At 35.9% G+C, this 21937-nt stretch overlaps 1 protein-coding gene across 2 annotated transcripts in view; it reads left to right on the top strand.

The window, feature by feature from the left end:
- Positions 1-21937, top strand: part of GPC6 (glypican 6) — a 1178972-nt gene that overhangs the window by 782989 nt on the left and 374046 nt on the right. For both annotated transcript variants that reach the window (XM_034936849.3, XM_003832020.8), the window contains exon 4: positions 7788-7953. In XM_034936849.3, the coding sequence (XP_034792740.1) occupies positions 7788-7953 (166 nt within the window). The remainder of the gene's footprint in view (positions 1-7787; positions 7954-21937) is intronic.

Below are 21937 nucleotides of genomic sequence, written 5' to 3' on the forward strand. Positions count from 1 at the left end.
CTGAAAATTGGTCGATTTGGTTGATCTTTTCAAAGAACCATTTGTTGGTTCCATTGACTTTCTCTGCTGTTTCTCTATTTGCTTTTTTTGTTTATTTTCACTCTAATCTTTATTATTTCTTTTCTTCCACTAGCTTTGGGCTTAGTTTTTTCCTTTTTTTCTAGTTCCTTAAGGTATAAAGTGAGGTTATTGATTTGAAATCTTTCTTCTCTTTTAACATAGGCATTTATGGCTGTAACTTTTGGCAAGTTGTGTTTTCATTTTCATTCATCTAAGTATTTTCTATTTTCCCTAGTGATTTATTCCTTAACCCATTGTTTGTATGAAACATATGTGGTTTAATTTTCACGTCCTTGTGAACTTTTCAGTTTTCCCTCTGTTACTGATTTCTAGCTTCATTCCTTTGTGGTCAGAGAATATACTTTGTACGATTGCAATCTTTTCAAATTTAAGACTTGAAATTTAGTAATGCTTTTTCGACTGAAATTTATCAGTCTCTTTCTTGACTAAGTGCTCTTCTGGTTGCTGTATGTTTTTATTAGATTCCAGTGTTATGAAAAGTTGATTCTGTCATGTCATTTTTTGCTAGTTTTGCTCTTTTCTTCAGTGGCGGGACTAATTCTTGGCACTGTGTCTGCCATTTGTGTGACATCACTCATCTTCCATGCTTATCTTACAGACGTCTGTTACATGCCTTCCTTCAAGAGCCCTCCCTGTCTACTCTGGCTTCTCAGTTCTAAGCTAATTGTCCTTTTATGGGTTCCCTTTACATTGTATTTCCCCAAGATAATAATTATTTCCCTCAAATGACTGAACATGAACATATTCTGGGCATCCCAATAATAGCACTAGGTTTCTTCTTTCATCCCAGTAAATGGATGAATGAAGGTTGCACAAATGAATAAAGATGAAATAAATTTAATTTCCCATGAGCTTACTACAAAGCCTATTTATAGGTTACTATTAAAGAATCAAAATCAGAAATACTTAACACAAAAGATACTTTACATGTAATTTAATCATTCTTTAGGATCTGGTGATATAAGATTATGAGGAAAATCAAAAGATCATAATCACAAGAGTCATCTTAAATGACATATTATGACTCATTATGACTCTTATGAGTCATCATTTAATATGACTATACATTAGAAACTGTGGAAGAAAGCATCAACTCTTGCCCAAAAGGACATTTAGAATGTATTCTAGCTGAATGTTTTACTTACATTAACTTATCTATCTTTTGAGAGCAGAAGATAGATATGTTTATTTGATTGTTTTGGTTATATGATTTTTATAGAAACAAGCATCTGCTAGGTGTATGTTCATTGTGTGTGTGTGTGTGTATATATATATATATACTTTTAACTTTCACATATTTTCTTGCTTATTTAATATTTTAAGAAACAGTCACGTGTTACATTGGCTACTATTAGGAATAGCTAATATGAGCATCCATGCATCAATGCTGGTCCAGATATAGAAATCTTAAGTGTATTAGTGACCTGAAATGAAATATTATTACATGGCTAAGAACATGCTATACCTCAAGTCCCGTTTAGAAACCATAAGAATTACTTGCTAAAACATTTTGACATACATGGCTAGCCAGGTAGATAAGTCTCTGTCCTACCCCACAATACAGCTTTATTAAGGGTTCTTTTTGTATTCCTTGTTATGTTTCAATGTGTTGCACTTTAGCCATAAAAAAAAAATTAGTGAGTTTCCAAATGAAGAACTCAACGATTTTTGTTATTTTATTTACTTTTTGTTTATTTTACAAGGATCGTTGGTTATAAATTTTACTATATTTTCAAGACTAGTAAACTGTAATATCAATTACAAAATAATAATGTATGTCAATCATTATACACAAACAGAAAATTAAAAAATAACTAAATCCAAGATGTAATGAATTCTTATCAAAATCTCACTTAGTTGGCTCACAAACTTGTGTCTGTCTTTTCAGTAGTGGGAAAATTAAATTGGAAAAATTGACTATTTTCTTTTTTCCCAACTAATATTGTAAAAGATTATTGTTTTCAAAATAAATTTTACTGTGTATCTTTAAGATATATATCATGATGTTTAACATACATGGACATAGCAAAATGGTTACTGTAGTGGAACAAATTAATATACCCATCATCTTACCCAGTCACCCATCCCCTCTCAGAGAATAGCTGTAATCTTTTTCTTTAGCAAAAGTCCTGAATACAGTACACTAGTGTTAACTATAGTCTTCATTTTGTACATTAGATCTTTCAAATCGTTCATCCTACATAATTGCTACTTTTCATCCTTGACTTATATATCCCCATTTCCTGACCCAATCCTAACCCTTGTAACCACCATTTTATTCTCTATCTCTATATAATTGACCCTTTTCCCCCAGATGCCACAAATATTTGAAATCATGCAATATTTTTCTTTCCGTGTCTGGCTTTTTTCACTTAGGATAATGTCCTATATGTCCATTCATGTTGTGGCAGATGGCAGGAACTCCTTTTTTTAAGACTCAATAATATTTTATTGTGCATATATACCAACTTCTTTATCCATTCTTTCCATGATGCACACCTGTGTTATTTTCATATCTTGGCTATTGTGAATAAAGCTGCAATAAACATGGAAGTGCAGATATCTTTACAAGGTGGTGATTTCATTTCCTTTGGGTATATATAACCAGAAAAGGGATTACTGGACTTTATACTGCTTTTTATTTTTAGTTTCTTTAGGAACCTCCATATTGTTTTCTTTAATGGCCACATCAATCCCTTTTCTCACCAACAATGTACAAGGGTTCCATTTTTCTCCACACCCTTGCCAACACTTGTTATCATCTGCTTTTATCCTAACAGGTGTGAGATGGCATCTCATAGTGCATTCCTCTGATGACTAATGATGTTGGGAACCTTTTTATGTTCCTGTTGGCCATTTTTGTGTCATCTTTGGAGAAATGTCTACTTAAGTCCTTGATAAAAGATTATGAATAGCATGTAAAAGTTAGGTGAGAGCTCAAATAAGTATTAAAAATAATGTTGTCATCATCAGCTTATTCTTTGACCCAAGTTTATTTCCCAGTTTACTATGACTATCTGGAAAGCTACAGCTACATTATTTAAAAAAAAACAAAAATCCACATTACCAACTAAAAAAAAAATCTCAGCTTTTTATTTCTAAAGAGGGATTGTGTTCTTTATTGTTGCTAAAAGAACACATTTTTTTCAGTAATTTTTTTTCTAAAGGTCCATAAATTTACAAATAGTCCACATAAGCACTCTAAGCTTGAGGTGTTACTCTATTTTAAATTTTAAGTATGAGTTTTTAGAACTCTTTTCTTTATTTTGGTTTTGCTAAACATGTAGACTTATCTAATTTTTCAGAGTTTTTTTTTTTAATGTTGGATGTTTTACACAAACCAGTTGGTGGATCATTTTGGATCATTGACATCTACTCAACTTAAATACTGGTATAAATATTATCCAGAGGAAACTCATGATAAACTTAAAAGTACATGATACACCCATGGAAAGGCTAAAATAGTGACAGTCACATACACTGTAAAAATTTGGATAAAACTGGAGGTCTCACATATTGCTGGTAGAAATGTAAAATGTTACAAACAAGCTGGAAACAGTTTAGCAATTTCTTACAAGACAAAACATACTCTTACCACCATGTGATCCAGCAATTGCACCCTTGGGCATTTCTTTCAGAGAAATGAAAATTTATATTTCTACAAAAACTTGTACATAAATCCGCATAGCAACTTTATTCCTAATAAGAAAGTAATGGAAACAACCCAGATATCCTTCAGTGGGAGAGTAGTTAAATAAATTCTGATACATCCAAATAATGGAATACTACTCAGCAATAAAAAGAGATGAACTATTAATATATGCAACAAGTTGGATGGACCTTGAGAGCATTATGCTCAGAAAAAAAAGTCAAGCTCAAAGGGTTACATATTGTATGGTTTTATTTATATAGAATTCTTGAAATGACAAAATTATAGAGTTGGAAAATAGATTAGTGGTTGCCAGGTGATGGGGACATTAGATGAGGCTAAGGTAGCAAAAGGGAGTTCTTTTATGGTGATAGAACAGTTCTGTATGTTGATTGTGGTGGTGGTGGTTCCACAAATGAATACATGAAATAAAATAGCATAGAACTGTGTATAGACACACACACACACACACACAAATGAATACAGGTTCATAAACTCTAAAATCTGAATGAGGTCTACAGACTAGTTAATAGCAATGTACTAATGTCACTTTCCTCATTTTTATATTAGAGAACAGCTATATAAGATGTCACTATTGAGGCAAGTTGAAGGAAGGATACACAGGAATTTATTATTTTTTAAACTATTTTTGAGCTTATATTAATTTCAAAATGAAAAGATTTTTAAAGAGTATCTATTGTGCAATTATAAAACACTATGAAAAATAGAGATGTCTCCTCACACAACTGGCATTTAAAGCAACATTTTCAGAAGCTTATTTTTAAAAGTCTTCAGTTTGAAGTGATGATTTTTATTTTAATTCAAGCATGCCGTCGTGTAAGCTCAAAAGATGTGATTTGTGAACATGAAAGCTTCAACTCTGATCCCCTGTGCTCCATTTTCTTCTTCTTCAACTGCCCTTTATTTGACCAGGAAGGATGTCATTTCCAGAAGTACTTGGAGACCCACATTTAACTTGAACAACATTGTTCTTTCAGATTATTAAGGCTGTTCAATTTTCTCTGTTGGTTGCTACCCCGAGTTGGAGACTCTTCTGAAATGTCAGACTGAGAAAATAGTACTGGTTCCAACACAATGAAAAAAACAAATGAAAAGCTTTGGAATGAATGCAATCAATAGCCTTTGAAAACAAAGTTAAAAAGCAACAATTGAATGCTAAGATGTATAAAATCATCTTGTTCTTTTTTTTAATTTGAATATCAATATGGTCAAGAAATGGGGAAGCACAATAGAGCATTTGATTCAATAAGCACTTAACAAATACCCAAGTCATCATTGTAATACCTTATATAATATGCATGTTGTGCATAGCACAAGGTTATAAAATGCGTAGCAGTGAAAGTTATAAAAATGAATGAGACAGTCCTTGGCGTCCAAGAGATCTCAAATTTATATCCCCAATATTGGCAAATGCTCTAGGTTCTAATACCAGAACACTGAGTGAGAAGCACAGCATCATTTAATACCAATGGTGAGATAACCAAAACCCAACAGATTCAAACGTAGAAATACCTTAGTTAGCCCAAGTGAAAATTGGGTAGTCTTTGGAGAAAAGCATCAGTCAGGGGAGAAATTGCGAGGCTGTAGAAAATAAAATCCTGTGGTAAAGGTTTGCAAGTTAGTAACCATGCCCAGTAAGTTTGCAAGATAGCAACCATGCCAATAAGGAAAAGGTGTAAGAATTTTAAATTTCACGTTAATATTGTCTGAGGAATGCAAAATTCTTTTTCCTGTTTTTTTTTCTCTTTTTTTGTGAATGGCTTGGGACACATGTGATAAAGGAAAATTCTGAAACAGTGCTGCTCAGTTACGGGTAAAACTTGGCACTATCTCCCATCCAAGTACTAACCAGGCCCAACCCTCCTTAGCTTCCAAGATCAGGTGAGATTGGGTGCATTCAGCATGGTATGGCCTTGGACAAATTTGGCTCTATCTACAAAATAGCCTGTCTGGAGATTACATAATGGCATTAATATATCCTTAAAAGAAAAGTCAACAGACTCCTCACCTTTATACCCATTTATTGTTTCTGTTTTGTTGTTGGAAAATGAGTTTTAGAATTAATCGATAGGAAACCCTTCTATGAATACCTTTATAAAGAAAGACCAATTATATTTTACTTCACTTATTTGACTTACAGTATTTTACTCACTGACTTTCTATTGTTGATCATGTTGATTCTATTTTATTCAAGCCAGTATTGAATTATCAGGAAAAGTAAAAATGAAAAAGATATTACTCTGGTATAAAAAAAATTAAAGTATATTCCTTTGGCATGAAAAATGAGGATGGGTAGAAGGATGGACAGATGTGTGAAAAAGCAAATGTAGAAAAAATGTAAATTGTACCATCTAGGAAATGTGGCTGTGAACTGTAAAAGTCTTTCACCTATTCTGCATGTTTGAAAACTTTCATAAAATTTTGGAAAGAAGATGCAAAAAAACTCAAAAGGACAACTAGAAATTTTAGTGCCTAAATAGACAGCTTTATTTCCTAAAATAATTTTTTAGTGATTTTGTCAACATACTGGGTAAAATTAAGAAAATGTTACAGAAACCAAAGGCTTGCATTAAAAATCTCAAAATTGATCCTAGGTAAGGGATAGAATCATAGAGAAATAGCTATAGTAATTGAAAGTATCCATTTATGTGGAAATATTTCTTGTTGTTCCACCAGTACACTGGTGTTATGTTTCTTCAGCATCTGAATGTTCTTGTTACCTGTGAGCTCAAGTCCACCACTCTCCAAGAGGGCCAAATGATACAAATTAGATTTTTTTCCTCAGATCTAGAATGCAAGTACAGCAATGTATAGTTACTTGACTAAAACATCAAAGTGATATGGAACCAACCAAATGAATATGGCAACAATTTTTACATCTAGTCATGAATAAGAGTAGTTTTCTGTATTTGCTTTCTAATTTTGGTCTCCACTATCTTGTATGAGTTCATTCTCACATACTACTATAAAGAACTGCCCGAGAGTATAATTTTTTAAAGGAAAGAAGTTTAATTGATGCACAGTGCAGCATGGCTGGGGAGGTCTCAAGAAACTACAATCATGGCAGAAGGGGAAGCAAACACATCCTTCTTCACATGGTGGCAGTGAGGAGAAGTGCCAAGCAAAAGGGGAAAAAGCCCCCCTATAAAACCATCACATCTGGTGAGAACTCCCTCACTATCACAAGAATAGCAGGATGAGAGTAACTGCCCCCATGATTCACCTCCCATGATGTGGGGATTATGGAAACTACAATTCACGATGAGATTTGGGTGGGGACCATATCCTGTCTTAAATATTCCTTCCTCTTGAAGTCAAATTAGAATTCTTAATGAGTCTTAAAAAGCCCTTATTGGTTTAGAATTGATTAATTGAGGAGCCCTGATTTTCTGATCCAGGGCAAATAGGATTTGATTGTCAGTGGATATGTAGCTCCTCTGAATTACTGCAAGGATTGCTTCTCACATTTAACACTGGTCTTTGAAATTTTCCATGAATTTTCCAGAAGTGCAAAAGCTGCAGATGCCCAAAGATGGTACCTTGGCAGTTCCGTTGCTTCTAAGCAGGCCTGGATCTTAGAGATCTCAGACAAGTTGCTATTGATCTTTGAAGAAACATTATGTACAAAGGAAATATATCTGCCAACCTCCTTTAGAAACAGGGTCAAATAAGCAGTTGGAAAATTTTCTAAAGGTGTCACATTAAACTTTAATAATACCTACATTTTTATGGGGCTTTTAACTTTGCAAACTGCTTTCACATGCATTATCTCATTCCATCTTCTATGGCAATGAAACAGTGTCTAGGCTTTAGGGCTGAATTACAATGACATCGATATGAAAATGTTGACAGGGACATGCAAAAAAGTTATTATTATGCCAAGCAGAAGAATTCAACAGGAATTGGTTGGATTCAAGATCAGTAATTACAAAGGGTTAAGATTCTGCTTGTGGTTTATCACTGCTATTTTGTCTTTTTTTCCTCCTCTTTATCCTTCTTATTTTTGATTTTCTTTTTCTTTGCAATAAATCTGCAGGTCAGCCCAACCCCAGGGTGTATCCGTGCCCTCATGAAGATGCTGTACTGCCCATACTGTCGGGGGCTTCCCACTGTGAGGCCCTGCAACAACTACTGTCTCAACGTCATGAAGGGCTGCTTGGCAAATCAGGCTGACCTCGACACAGAGTGGAATCTGTTTATAGGTAAGAAGTGTTTAAATGGATCCGAGAACAGAGACGGGACAACAGCAAGTGTTTATGGGGCTTGATGGGTGGGTCAGAAGTTATAAGAAACCAGACACAGTGGTTCACATCTGTAATCCCAGCACTTTGGGAGGCCAGTGCAGACGGATTGCTTGAGCCCAGGAGTTTGAGGCCAGCCTGGACAACATAGTGAGATTCCCATCTTTACAAAAAATAAAAAATAAGCTGGGCGTGGTAGCACACATCTATGGTCCCAGCTGTTTAGGAGACTGAGGTGAGAGGATTGCTTGAGCTTCGGAGGTTGAGGCTACAGTGAGCTGTGATTGCGCCACTGCACTCCAGCCTGGGTGACAGAGTGGGACCCTGTCTCAAAAAAAAAAAAATTGTTATGATGACTTTTAGAGACTAGGATGGTTTTTAAAACCATGTTTAGCAAATTATAAACATTATTTTATATTTTCCTTATGTTTTTACTGTATGTTATATGGGACAGTCCTGTTAAAGATTGTGCAACCCAGCTATATTGAGCTAACTGTTCTCTCTGATGAAAACAAAAGTAATCTTGTTGAAGTTCCATGCACTCCCGTGAGAAAGGACGCTTTAGAAAAGAATCTTGTAAAAAAAAAAAGTCCACTGTACTATTTCTTTTTTATTTGTATTACCTCAACATAGCCACACATATTAGCAAACAATTCTTTCCTTGAACTCCTAGAATGAAAATAGATCAATACTTTGGCTAAAATATGCAAATTTTCTATCTCATTCTGTGGAAAAGAAGGCTTTAAGCACACAAGCATGAAACAGGCTTCCAGTCTCTAGAAGGCAGGAGGCAGGCAGGTGAGGAGAATGGAGGGGAAGGTCTCTGAATCAAGGCTCTGTTCTTGGGTTGCAGAAATCATTCAAGTGGTTGCATGGCCCAAAGATAGTTCCCAAATTGCCATCCAAGGATAAAAGGACAAATTTCATAGGCAGGCTTCTCCCAGGAAAATACACAGGCCTTGAAAGAGTAAGTGTGTTTTCTCCCCCTCTGTCAAATAGCCTTCAAATAAAAGTACTTTCAATTGCATTTACTGCAATTACACAGTGACAAGCAGAGTGGTGAAAATAGCAGTGGCATTTGTCAGCCTCTGAGGGCCTTCGCCATTTATGCAAACCTCTAAACGAGCATGCACGAGTAAAGTGTTCTGACAACTAAGATTTGCATAGGATAGAAAAAAGGTGTTAGAATTCAGAGAAACTGAAGCTCACTGTACAAAGATGTGCTTAGGTTAACAGGCCTCAGCTCTGATAATGAAACCCATTGGCTAATTCACCATTTTGCTTAGAAAGGCCAGAGGAAGTGGTTTTATTTCAGAAAAAATAAGTTGAAGTGCCGTTACCTCTCCCCACAGTGGGAGGACAAAATCTGTTTGTATGATCATGAGTTGCTTTATTTGAAAAATGAAGGAATTTTTAAAAGTTAATCATTAAGGTATCCTTCTGACACAGAATGACATGACTCTTTACTAAGATTTTTGTTCTTTGCTAAAATTGTGGAGGGGTTATGAATTTTTAAAAATAAACTTGATCTTAAAAGATTTAGATTTTTTAGCAGACAGAATACCCAACTAATGCTGATAAAAAGGTACACTCATCAAGAAATCTAAAAAGATCTGCTTATTTTAAAGTCAGATTAAACCTCATAGCATCATTTGGAGTCATATAGTCATCCATATTTTTAGTTGAAATGTCCTAATTCCTAGCACAGTTCAGTTGGCTTCAGTCAGCCTGCAAGTTATTGAAGAAGATGGGCATGTGGATTTTGTTACTTAGAGCAGGACATGATTAAGAATGAGAATATAGGCTTTTTAACTTGTAAGAGCAGCAGTGACTTCTTAATTGGCTTTTTGTCCTCAGTGCTTACTGGCTGTTTTAACGGAAAACAAATCCTTATGCTTTCGATCAATTGAGTTTCCTAGATACCGATTTGATGTGAAATGGAATGTCTGGAAAATCACTGGATTCAAAACTAAAATTTGAACCCACTATGTGTTTCTGGATGTACTTTAATGAAAAGCAAGCATGGTGGTTCGTCCTATATGAAAGTATTTCATACCCTTTCTTCCCGTCTTTTTTTTTTTTTTTTTGAGATGGAGTCTTGCTCTGTCGCCCAGGCTGGAGTGCAATGGCACCATCTCCGCTCACTGCAAGCTCCGCCTCCCGGGTTCATGCCATTCTCCTGTCTCAGCCTCAGTCTCCCGAGGAGCTGGGACTACAGGCGCCCGACACCACACCAGGCGAATTTTTTTGTATTTTTAGTAGAGACGGGTTTTCACCGTGTTAGCCAGGATGGTCTCGATTTCCTGCCCTCGTGATCTGCCCGCCTCGGCCTCCCAAAGTGCTGGGATTGCAGGTGTGAGCCACCGTGCCCGTCCCCTCTGTCTCTTTTTTTTATTAGTCCTAGATGTCTTTGAGAAAATTCTTCCAGTTTTCCTTCTTTGGGTTCTGCTGTGGCATTGAGAATTGACCACCAATACAGACTTATGGAGAAAAATGTGTTCTTGCTAATACTTGTCTGGGTGTGAAGTGTTAGTTCACAAATTTATGGCATGAATTAGTCAAATGTGCCAACTCCATTTTCCACACAGATACATCTCAGATGACAGTGTTACAGCGTTCATAAATGCAGCAGCAAAGATCAGTGAGCAAATCGGTAATCCAACAAAAATTATATATAATAGCCCTCTCTCTGGGTAGCACCTGCAGCCCATCACTTTGGGCTTCTGGCATCTCTTCATCAAAACCTTCACTCCTGTTGCTGTCAGTTGCATGTACCTTCCCTGCTAGCTACACAAATGTCCCAGTGTGTACATTTTATAGATGTTTTTCTTTAATTATAATGTGCCTATCTAAAATGTGAACAGTGGTATGCAATCGAACATCAATAAAAACAAGAGTCAAACTGGGGGCACATCCTCCCAGTCTTTACAATGCCACAAATTAATTGAAAGTGGTTAGTGACTGTTTAGAGTTCAGTCGGTGTCTGGATCATGTCAAAAGAAAGTTAAGTGTTTTAAGCATTCCAGTAAAAACTTCTGTGGTATTCCAACCACTACTGAAGTTCTGTAGTTGGGGTGTGTGTGCGTGTGTGCATGCATGCGTGTGTGCGTGTGCATGTGCGTGTGCGTGTGTGTGCATGTGTGTGTGTGCGCGTGTGTGTGTGTGTGTTCTTCGAAAAAATCAGGAGTCTATTTAGGATGCATTTTCAAAGTCCTCCTCCAGGAAGTTTAACTCAGTTCCCTGCACAGAGGAATTGCTCAAAAGATTCTTACCAAGTAACTGTCATAAGAAAAAGAAACTCCATTTTTACATGAAGAACTTTTCTTTGAAAACTTCCTTACAACATTGAAAAAATGCCGCTAGACCTATTTTAGAGTACTTAAAAATCCTCATCAGCCTCAGGCCCGCCCCTTCGCTTGCTTTGTAGTAAGTAGTGTATGGCGTTCCCCAGGATAAAGCACAACCCAGATTCCACTTGCTGCATCCAAATGAATGGTGTCTTATGTAGCACCCCTGAGCTAGGCAGGACCAGAAGAAACAGGAGAGTGGCTTTTAGCCTATTGTCACTATTAGAAACTATGCAGTGCGGTAGGAGAAAACCCTAGTTTAAGGCATTAACAGTCTCTGCTCAGGCACTTATCCCAGGTATTGCTGTATTTTCATACAAAACTTATCCCAGCCTAGCTTTTGCATGCTGCCCAAATGCAAAATGGTTTTCTTGAAAAATGTTTATGTTAAATTAAAATCTCCTAGAGGGAGAAACAGTTTGTGGGCAGAACTCGCTTCAGTAATATCCTGTGGTTATTTTGAGTGTTTGGCATTGTTATCAATGCTCCATAGATAAGAATTGTTCTATTTCACAAGAGGCCATGTTGCAGATTACAACTAGCTCATGAACACAAAAGTCAAGGCTGAATTACATTTATATAGCTATAGTAAATCTTACATCTACTTTAAAATTGAGGATGTGTGGGGCAGCCTCCTGCAAACATCTGGTACCTTCTAGGATTTTATAGACTATGAGAACCAGAGAGAGATTTCTAAAAGATGTTGCCAATGAGGAGAGGCAAAGGTTGGTGAGACAAAAGCAGGGATTCTGTATTATTTCATACTACTTTTTATCCCTAAGTGTTAGAGAATGCTTCTAACATCAAGTATAAAAGTGAGACCTGAGTGTTTTTGTCCCAATTATGCAACCTAATATTCAGGCTACCCCAGTTAGCAAAGACCCTAATAATTCAACTCACTATATTGGGTAAGCTAGGCATATACATTTTTTGCCCTTAGGGAATTTAACATAGTTAAAATAATTATAACAAACTATGACAAAGTGTTAGGATAACAGAAGCATGGGGTGCTAAGCCTTTACTCAGCTGGGGTTAACTTAGTCAGCGGGGGGTCAGAGAAGCCCTACTTTGTTAAGTGTAGAATAAAATAGCAAATAAGATTGTATTGAATTGGCATTGTCAAACATAATTGATGTTAAATAGCCACAGCATATATAATTGTTACACCAAAGCCCTCAGACAGTTTCAGTTTCCCGTATCACTCTCAATAGGTCTAGCATGATTTGTCAGTGGTTCTTAAATGCTCGTTTGTTTTATTTTTGACATTTTCTATGATCAAGTCTCACCTGCCCACTACTACTGACTTGAACTGATGAGATTTGTGTTATTTTTCATCAGCAAAAAGTTGAGTTATCTTGATTTAGATGCCCTCCAAATGGTGTTGTGGGGGAAGCCAGCAAAGCAGCTAGTATTTTTAAATGTAAGCCTTGGGCACTCATAGACCAGACACACCAGTGATATCAAACTTTCTGGGCTTCTTCTTTTCAAACTTGCCAATTATTAAGTTGCCAGGCAGCCCAAAGACTGAAAACTGTCATAAGAGTATCAAACATGAAACCCAAGGTGGGCACTGCATCTGTGGCAGGCCGAGAGACCCTGCAGTGGGCACTATTCACTGATTCTGTCACATATTCATTAGTCCAACACATGTTTACTAAGTGCCTACTGTGGACTTTGTTTTGGTTTAGGCATGGGAATGGAATAGAGAACAGATAAGGCCCCTGTTTGCTGAGAACAGTACCCAGTATATGTTCTTTGAATCGAATAATGAACCCAACTGTACAGAGAAATGGAAGGGAATATTCTAAGAGGCTGTTCTATTTTACTTTGTAAGTCTTTTCTTTTAATGGAAGTATAACTAATTCAGTAATTTAAAAATCACATATCCCTGTTGTTAATGGACTCATGAGTGCAGGGATGGCAGAAACAAATCAGATAATGTACCTGATTCTTTCATTGTGACAGCTGCTATCAAGTTGTAAATTAGAGCCAGCCACAAGAAAGCTGTGTTAGGTCAGTCCAATGACTAATGTCATGTAATAAATGGCTACTTGGTGCACAAATGACTTTCTTGGAACCTACAAGAGTTGTCAATTCTCATGGTAATTTGTGCATTCATAATTCTGTGTTTGGGAAAATGTTGCTAGATAAGCCTTATTTGATATTAGAAAATAAACATTTATTGTTTCTACTGAGGAAACTCAGATTTTCTTTTGTAAAATGTACAGGACTGTGTTATGTTGCATTTCAGGAGATAAAATAGGCAGAAGGAACGATTTCAAGCATTTGTGTAAGATACTGTTCTTTCAAAGACCTTCTCAGGCATAAAAGTCCATAATATAAATCTGACAAGAAACTCTTTTAGTTACAAATAATTCCATAGTAAATATGATATGACACTGGCTGATATTCCTAAAATACCATGTTACAAAAACCTCTAGAATCTAAACATAGAAAATGATTTCCTTTAAACCAAAGAAAAAGAAAAACCCAAGAGCTGTATATAGCAGCAAACTTTCAAGGCTTCTTCATCTCTACTTTATGTAATACAAGAGCCTATTTAATAATACAGTCCAGAAACGAAACCCTGAAATTGAGGAACAAAAGCCAAAGCAATTATTTTAAAATCTGTTCTGTTAGCTAGAGGACTTGCATTTGCCCTTGCGCATTCCTGAAAGCACCAGGAAAGACTTTTTTAAAAAAACAAAGAACACTGTTTTCTGTCAGGTGAAATCTAACACCATCCAACCCTCTGTCTTTCTTTTACAGTCACTGACTCAATATTTCTCATTTCTTGTGGGCATTTATCATATGTTGTGTTCTCATGTAATGCTGGCAGGATGCATAAGCCGTACTAACTACTTGCTGAGAGAAAGAAAGAAGGAAGGAAGGAAGGAAGGAAGGAAGGAAAGAAAGAAAGGAGTTGGCTGGCACCCAACAGCCTGTCGCTGGCTACATTTGCTATCAATTACCTAAGTTTAGAAAACGGTTTACTCTGAACTCTGCATATGTGAAAGTGTTTTTATGTGATACAATAGGGTTAATGCCTTAAGGTTGGTGGCATAATGTGTGGGTATTCAGCAGATATAGAGACAGGCATTTCTTAACCTCTGAACACTTACTAATGTTGATCTTGAGGCAACAACTCAAGGGATTCACAGAAGCACAATTTCTATTTTGAATCAAGCAATTTTCCCATGGATCAAAGGAGGCAACATACATCAGACCTAAAATTGCTGGATACAATAGGCAAGTCGTCATTCTAGGGGATGTGTGTGTGGGTGTGTGTATTTCCTTTACGCCCAATTCCAACTTTTGTTCATCCATTTATTTCTAGTTCCTGTACACTCAACTTCTATGAAATTAATAATAGCAATTGTTCCATTTCTTATTTACTGATTACTGTAAATGATACTGTGTAATCGAGATTTTCAAGATGAGATTTATGGTACAAACTAATATTGGCAAAAAGCAATGGTCTGAAATGAGGCATACCTATTGTGCAACTAAAATTCATTAGGAAGCAAAATATTTCATGTATAATAGGAAGTTTACTAAATATAGATATAAATATATACTAAAATATATATAATATAATAGGAAGTTTACTAAAGTACGACTTATGCCTTATCAAGCTTTTTAATTTCTATGAGAAACAACAACAGAAGAATTTAGTTGACCAAGAGAAAGCAGAGCACATTAAAACTATTCAAGGTAGTTAGAGAATTTGCCTTTGAATTTGGAATTTTGCATTTTGATTTTAGTTTACTCTTCAATGTATTTTCTATAGGTAGTTTATTTATATATAAAACGTACTTGTTTTTAGTAATTGACATTTGACTTTAATAACATGTTACAATTTTCACTGTCATGTTTTCAAGTTCAAGCTATGACACAGGTGCCTGACTTTTGTCATGCCAAAAGAAAATATTTGATGATTCTTTACAGTGGAATTAAATCTATTCCAAAAGGCCCAGAAACCCAGGCAAAAATCTTAACACTCTGCACATTAGCCCAATGACATTCTTAGCTATTCAAATTTTAGGAGATAAAAGGAACATGTGATAGAAGAAATTATTGTGATGTAGAACTAGAAAGTAAGGAACATAGAGCTAAGTAACTGGATCGTTAAAGAAAACATCAAACCACATAGCTATTCACAGATAGCAAAGTTGTAACAAGTCCCACGGCCACCATAACCAGAGTCCTTCATGTGGTGACCAATATAATAGAATAAAGGAAGGCAGTTTACCTCCTGAGGCATTTCGATTACTTTAAAAGTCTCAAGATTAGCAGCTAAAGTGAAAAGCCTTATTTTAACCCAAATAATAAATTAACACATCTTTGTGCAATGTGGCAACATTTTATTAAAATATTTTAATCATAAAAGTGTTAAATGTTGGCACTTAGACTTCTTTTCCGACAAACATAGTATTTACTTTGAATATGTGTGTGTGTGGATATATATATTTCGATTGCTCTGAAACCTCCTTCAATTCATAGTTATCTCAAAAGTAGAACTGCTAATCATGTCTTTATATTTGAGTCATTTTTGAAATGAGTTTTCTTTTTCCTCAGGGTTGTTTCTTTAACAATTATAAAAGAGACTGCTGTAATCTCTTCATCTGGCTGTCTTTGTGACTTGTTTATTGTGAACAACTCAATAAGGAACCAGGGGTGGAAACCAGGTTAGAAGAGACGGCCTCAGTGACTTATTTTAGTGGTTAAATAGATCTTTTTCTTTTGTTACTCTAAAGAGGGAGTGGGTATAAGCATTAATGGAAGTAATGCTTTTGGGAAGCTTCATGGTGTATGAAAACTTATGGTTGTAACTCTTTAAAAATATTGTGTCCATAGATACTTGGTCAGATATCCAGGAGAGAATTTAAATTAAAATAGAGCATGAAATATGCCTTGTCCTTCAAATAACAGCTCATATATAAATCCCACATGAAAAAGATATGTCCTCGATTTTTTTCTTTGCATAGATTTAAATAATTTGCTACGCTAAGAATTTCCTTTATTATAACCTCTGAAGAAGTGAAAATTAGAGAAATGAAAAGTAAGTAGTTGAATATATGGCATTACCCCAAGCAGGGATATATCTGTATGCATCACACTTTTATTCTTTAAGAGGCAGGAATCTTCTAGAAAGATAACAGCGATAATTAGATGCCAAATAAGGCTGTCAATATTCACCACTAAAATCTCAATGCTCGGGAAATTAGCTGATTTGAAAAAGGGCCTAATAATTCTACTGGGTGAAATGAGTAAATCAGCAGATGTGAGAAAGTTTTAGAAGTAAAAATGGCTACCCATTTGGTCGCAAGAGCTGATACAGTTTTCAGACTGAATGAATCCCGGCAGTGACCCTCTCCTACCTCAGCGCTACATTTATCTTTCGGATTGTTTCACACCAGCTTGAAGAGATTAGTTATCTCATAGGAAGCAAAATCTCTCTTTTCTACCAGAGTTCATTGACTTCAGGAGGAGGGTATTCTCAAAATCCACCACAATCGTTCAACTAAACAGCTCTTTGTAGCCCTTGATATTATCACTGGTACATATGTATCCTGGTTCTTTAAATTCTGTGCCTCTAGTTATTGTTAGATCAGTTTCGTCTTTAAAATAGTTGAGTGTTCCAAACTCTTCTGAGTTGAACATACATAGAAATGTATTCCATAGTCCAAAGCCTACTGGTATGACTCAACCAGACGAGAGAACTAAAATCATCAATAGTCCTAAGAGGACTTCAGGAATAATTTTGCAATTATTACAGAGCACTTGGAGGATGAGGATCAGGCATAGGAGCTTACTTATAAAAGGCTTCTGCACTAAATGAAACACATATGTCCATTCATTAGCCAGCCTTGCAGTATTTTTCAATTAAATCCCTGTGACTGAATTTAAAATGTTCGGCAAGTTCTTGGTGACCCAGTTTAACATGTGCCTAATACCACACTTTATTAATTAAAGATCCAGATATGCACTTCCCGAGTTTGTCCCGGAGAAAATGTTTAAATGTGTCTTGCTACTCACTTGCAACCATAATATCTAAATTATAAAATTAAGCAAGAGTTATAAGAAATTCTATTCTTCTATTTCTATGGTTCTAGATCTCATTAGGAAAACATTATATAAATAAAAAAAATACCCAATAGTATTTATTGAGCACTTACTTTATACCAGACAATATTGTGATTACTTTAAACTTTTAACCCTAAAACAACCTTATTAAGTAGTTAATATTATGATCTCCATTTTACAGATGGGAAAACTGAAACCAGAGAATTTCAGTGACCTGTTCAAGGTCATACAACTTGTAAGTTGCAGTTCCAGGTTTTGGCTTCAGTACCTGGGTTATTAACCACGGTACCAATTAACTCCTGCTGAGCATTTAGGAAGTAACTGTTAATCTGTGACTACAAGGATTGATAAGCTATATTGGAAGAAATTGAGAATCTGATATTGCCAGCACTGTCTAATAGAATTTTCTGTGATGATGGAAATGTTCTATGTCTGTGCTACCAGCATAGCAGCCACTAGCCACATGTGGTGGTTGAATGCTTGACATATGTCTAGTAAGACTGAGCAACTCAATTTTTCATTTTATTAAATTTTAATTAATGTAAATGTAGTTGCATGTGGCTGTTGAGCACTTACAATGTGTCTAGTGTGCCTTAGAAACTAAATTTTTTATTTACTTATTTTTTCCAGTTTTATTGAGGTAGAAATAAATGACAAATAAAATTTGTATATACTTAAGGTGTACAATGTGATGAGTTGATATACATATACATTGTGAAGTAATTACCACAATCAAGCTATTTTAATTAAATTTCAATCACCATATGTAGCTACTGGCTACTGTATTGGACAGGCAGGCTTAGACCATTAAAACATCTATAATTTGCTTGACATGGCTCAACCTCTGAATATGTTTCATTTTCCTAAAAAAAATTTCACTGGATGGTTTCTTTTTGCTTAGACCTAGACTAGGCACATACATGGTAAACACACCAAAAATAAAAACCACATAACCTGGACCTGAGATCTGAGAAATTATCATTTTCCAAAGAGATGAGATGTGTGCTTTCAAAGTGGGCTTTGGTTAAATGTAGAAGACATAGGTAAGAGCACCAGTCCTTGAGTCACTGCATGAGTTTGAATCCTGACTCCACCACTTATAACCTGTGTGACTTAGGGAACATAATTTAACCTGCATAAATCTCAGTTTTCTCATCCACCAACTGGAGATAATAGTACGTACCTCTTAGCATTGTGAGGATTAAACTAGATAATTTATGTAAATCACCAAGGGTTAAGGCACATTCACAGAGCACTGAGGGCAGAAGAAATGTGGGCTCCTGTGCAGGTGAATAACCTGTGAAGGTATGAACAGAAAGTAGAAAGGAGGAAGCAAGAGAGTAAGCAAGCAGGTAGGAAAACATCAAGACACCAGAAACATGTAAGCCAAACGCATAATAAGGGCAACCTGGAAACCAGTGGAGAATTATCAACTAATTGTTAATCAGTCAGAACTGAAGTGACAAGAGTAGAAATGCACTTCATCAAGCAAGCTTCTTCTTATCCCTGTTTCTGGATTTGCCTTAGTTCCTGAGATGCAAGACCCATCCCAGCAGAGATGGCCTTACCCCTGCTCAAATGAATAAGTGCTTGGTGACACCAGGGGGGAAAAACAGTGGTAGGAAGGTAGGAATAAGTATGATGTGCTTTGGAGCTTGTGAGAAAACCAGCCCAGCTGAAATAGACTTACTTGCTGTTGTGTACAGGGAGGTAAGGTTGGGCAGAATTGGACAGTGGAAGCTTTAAAAGTCAGGCCAAATACTTGACCTTCTTTTGTCTTGTAGGCAATGACAAGGCACAGGGTTTTTTTATCCAGGGAATGTCAGGATCTAAATAGTAATCTGGCAGCTAAGTAAAAGATGGATTCAGATGGATGAGACTTGTGGTAGTAAGACTAGATAGGTCATCTAAGCATGGCACAAAAGGAGAAAGGGAGACAGCAATAATGGTAGAGTTGGACATAAAAATTTATAGGACTCCGGGTCTAAATAGAGGTGACTAAAAGAAGAGGGCAAAGAAAGAAATACATCAGATATGACTGAGATAAGTGCCTGAGAGAAAGACAGTGCTGTTAGCAAACAGGAAGCTAGTTCGGGGAATGGCAAATATGGATTTCTTCTATCTCTTTAGGTCTTGTTGGATTTGAGAAACAGTGGGACCAAAAGTGGAAACATCCAATTGAATACTGAAAATAGTAGTGTTTTATGTTCCTGGGACAAAAGCTGGGATGTCACAAACCACTGGAGGGTTTTCACAGCCCAGATGTGGCCAACTTAATCAACTCTGACAGATTGTACCCGGAATTCCCCATCTTGGGCTCCATACAGATGGCCTGCATTTTTCTTCCCTGTGAAATCATACTGCCTTTACCCCTAAATATTAAACATTCAACAGCCTGCTAATCACTGTGTACTCTCAGAATGAGCCTTTGTCTATATGCTCCAACCTCTTTAATTAAATGCAGCTAGAATGTTAACAGTGCAAATATGAGAATGCTTAACATAATGATTTAACAGAGTCATGCCTCAATCGCTCTCCAAAATATGTTTTTAGACTCAGAAACCCTTTAATAATTACATTTATCATACACATTGACATTTCATAATTGCAGTCAGTTCAAGAGGAAATTGATTTTCTATTGGTTTTGACTTTTTGCAATTCTCATTGCACGAAATCTAGAATTACGTTCTTCTGGCCATTACCAAGTTCTAGATTTTAAGCTGAAGCATGAAAGTTGTTAATTTTACAAAAACCTTCCCCAAAAGGCATTCATTTCCTTCACTGGCAAGAATATCACAAAGCAGCCCCTTGCTTCACTGCATGTCCTGTGGCATGATTGTCACCAACGAAAACACAATATGTAAGGATCAAGGTAATTATTCATTGGTTTCTGGACATTAAGTCCCCCAAGGAACAACACAAATATACATGATGCAGCTTTTGCAATGAAACATTCGAGACACCAGTGACGTTTTTTGAATCCCAAATTGCCAAGTTACTGATTTAAGAATGCCCTAGAGTATAAATTATTTCCTCAAGCCTCCATAGTGACTTGTGTCGAATGCCTTCTGCTTAGCCCATTAAAGGTGAAAGCCATGAAATATTATTTGATTTGTAACACAAGAAAATGCCCTAAAACCACCTATCCCTCTTTGGAAAGCTGCCAGAACAAAGTGAGAGGAAAGGTCAAGCCTGAGAACAATGATTTTAGGTTGCAGCATGTGGCCAGATGAAAGGCTGAGCCTATAGGCTGCATTCAGTCTTCCAGTTTCTTCATAGAGGATTTATATTTAGTTTTCCTAACTCACATAGGAGTCTTGGGTTTCGAGATCAAAATTTCAAATACTTTAATAGTGGCCATGCAATATTAAAAATATTTAACAATGAATTGTGTTGAATGGTTACTACGTGTCCTTACTACATTTCCTTTGAATTCGATTTGGAGAAGCTAGTTTCAGGATTCATTTGATTTACATGTGGAATTGATAGATATTAAAATCCATTTCTTCTAAGTGCCTCACGATTGAAAAACATTATTTTAATTCTGTTGTGCCATGCATTGATTCCTATCCATTTTGATCTGTGATCACTAGACATCAGATTGCTTGTGAATTGTCAGTGAAGGTATGAACATCACAAACCTGCTAAATCAACCTTTAAAATGTAAGAAAAGTTTAATTTAGAGTTACATCCGGACATTTATAAGATGCAGACATTGATAGCTTGGAAGCAAAATCATAAAGTATATGCCTCATTCTGCAAATCAGTTACAAGATGGAAGTCAAATTATTCCATCTGAAACCTCTTAATTCAGCAGAGGAATAGCCACTTGAGAGCTATGATGGCAGTTTATGAAAGTGTCTGTGATCCTTCTTGATAAATCTGTATCCATTTACACAGAGAAGTCATAGTAATCTGTACTAATTGAGAGAGCAAGGATACAAACATCAAATTATTGCCTTCTAGAAGGCATTAGGGGACTTATTTTTAAATTTAAGCTTGACTTTTTATTGGCTACCTATTATCTGCCAGGTAATACCACGTGTGATCTTTTTATGCTTCCAGAAATAAGAATGAGCTTTAATTAGTATGTCATTTTTGCTTAAAGCATTTCTCTGTTTAATTTAGAAATCTTAACATTCTCCTGAACATACACAATCTTTTCTGGACGATCACTTAAAATGAAACTTTTAGCCAAGCCTTTATCTAAATGAATAAAATTTCAAATTAGAAGATTCTTACTTACCAGGGGTTTAGTATATATGCATTAAACTTGACATATAAGCTTTATATCCCAGGGACTTTGGTAAAGAAGTAGCTTTACCAATTGTTATTCTTTATTCTCGATCTTCCTAAAGTCAAATTATTTTTTAGCATTTGTTTCAAAATGATTTTCAACTTACAAAAAAGTTGCAAAAGTAGTACAAAATTTACATATACCTATCACTCACCTTATTCTAATGTTAACAACACACATAAGTAACCATATGATATGGTTTGGATTTGTGTCC

This window comes from Pan paniscus, chromosome 14 (genome assembly GCF_029289425.2).
Source record: "Pan paniscus chromosome 14, NHGRI_mPanPan1-v2.0_pri, whole genome shotgun sequence".
In the NCBI taxonomy this organism is placed as follows: domain Eukaryota; kingdom Metazoa; phylum Chordata; class Mammalia; order Primates; family Hominidae; genus Pan; species Pan paniscus.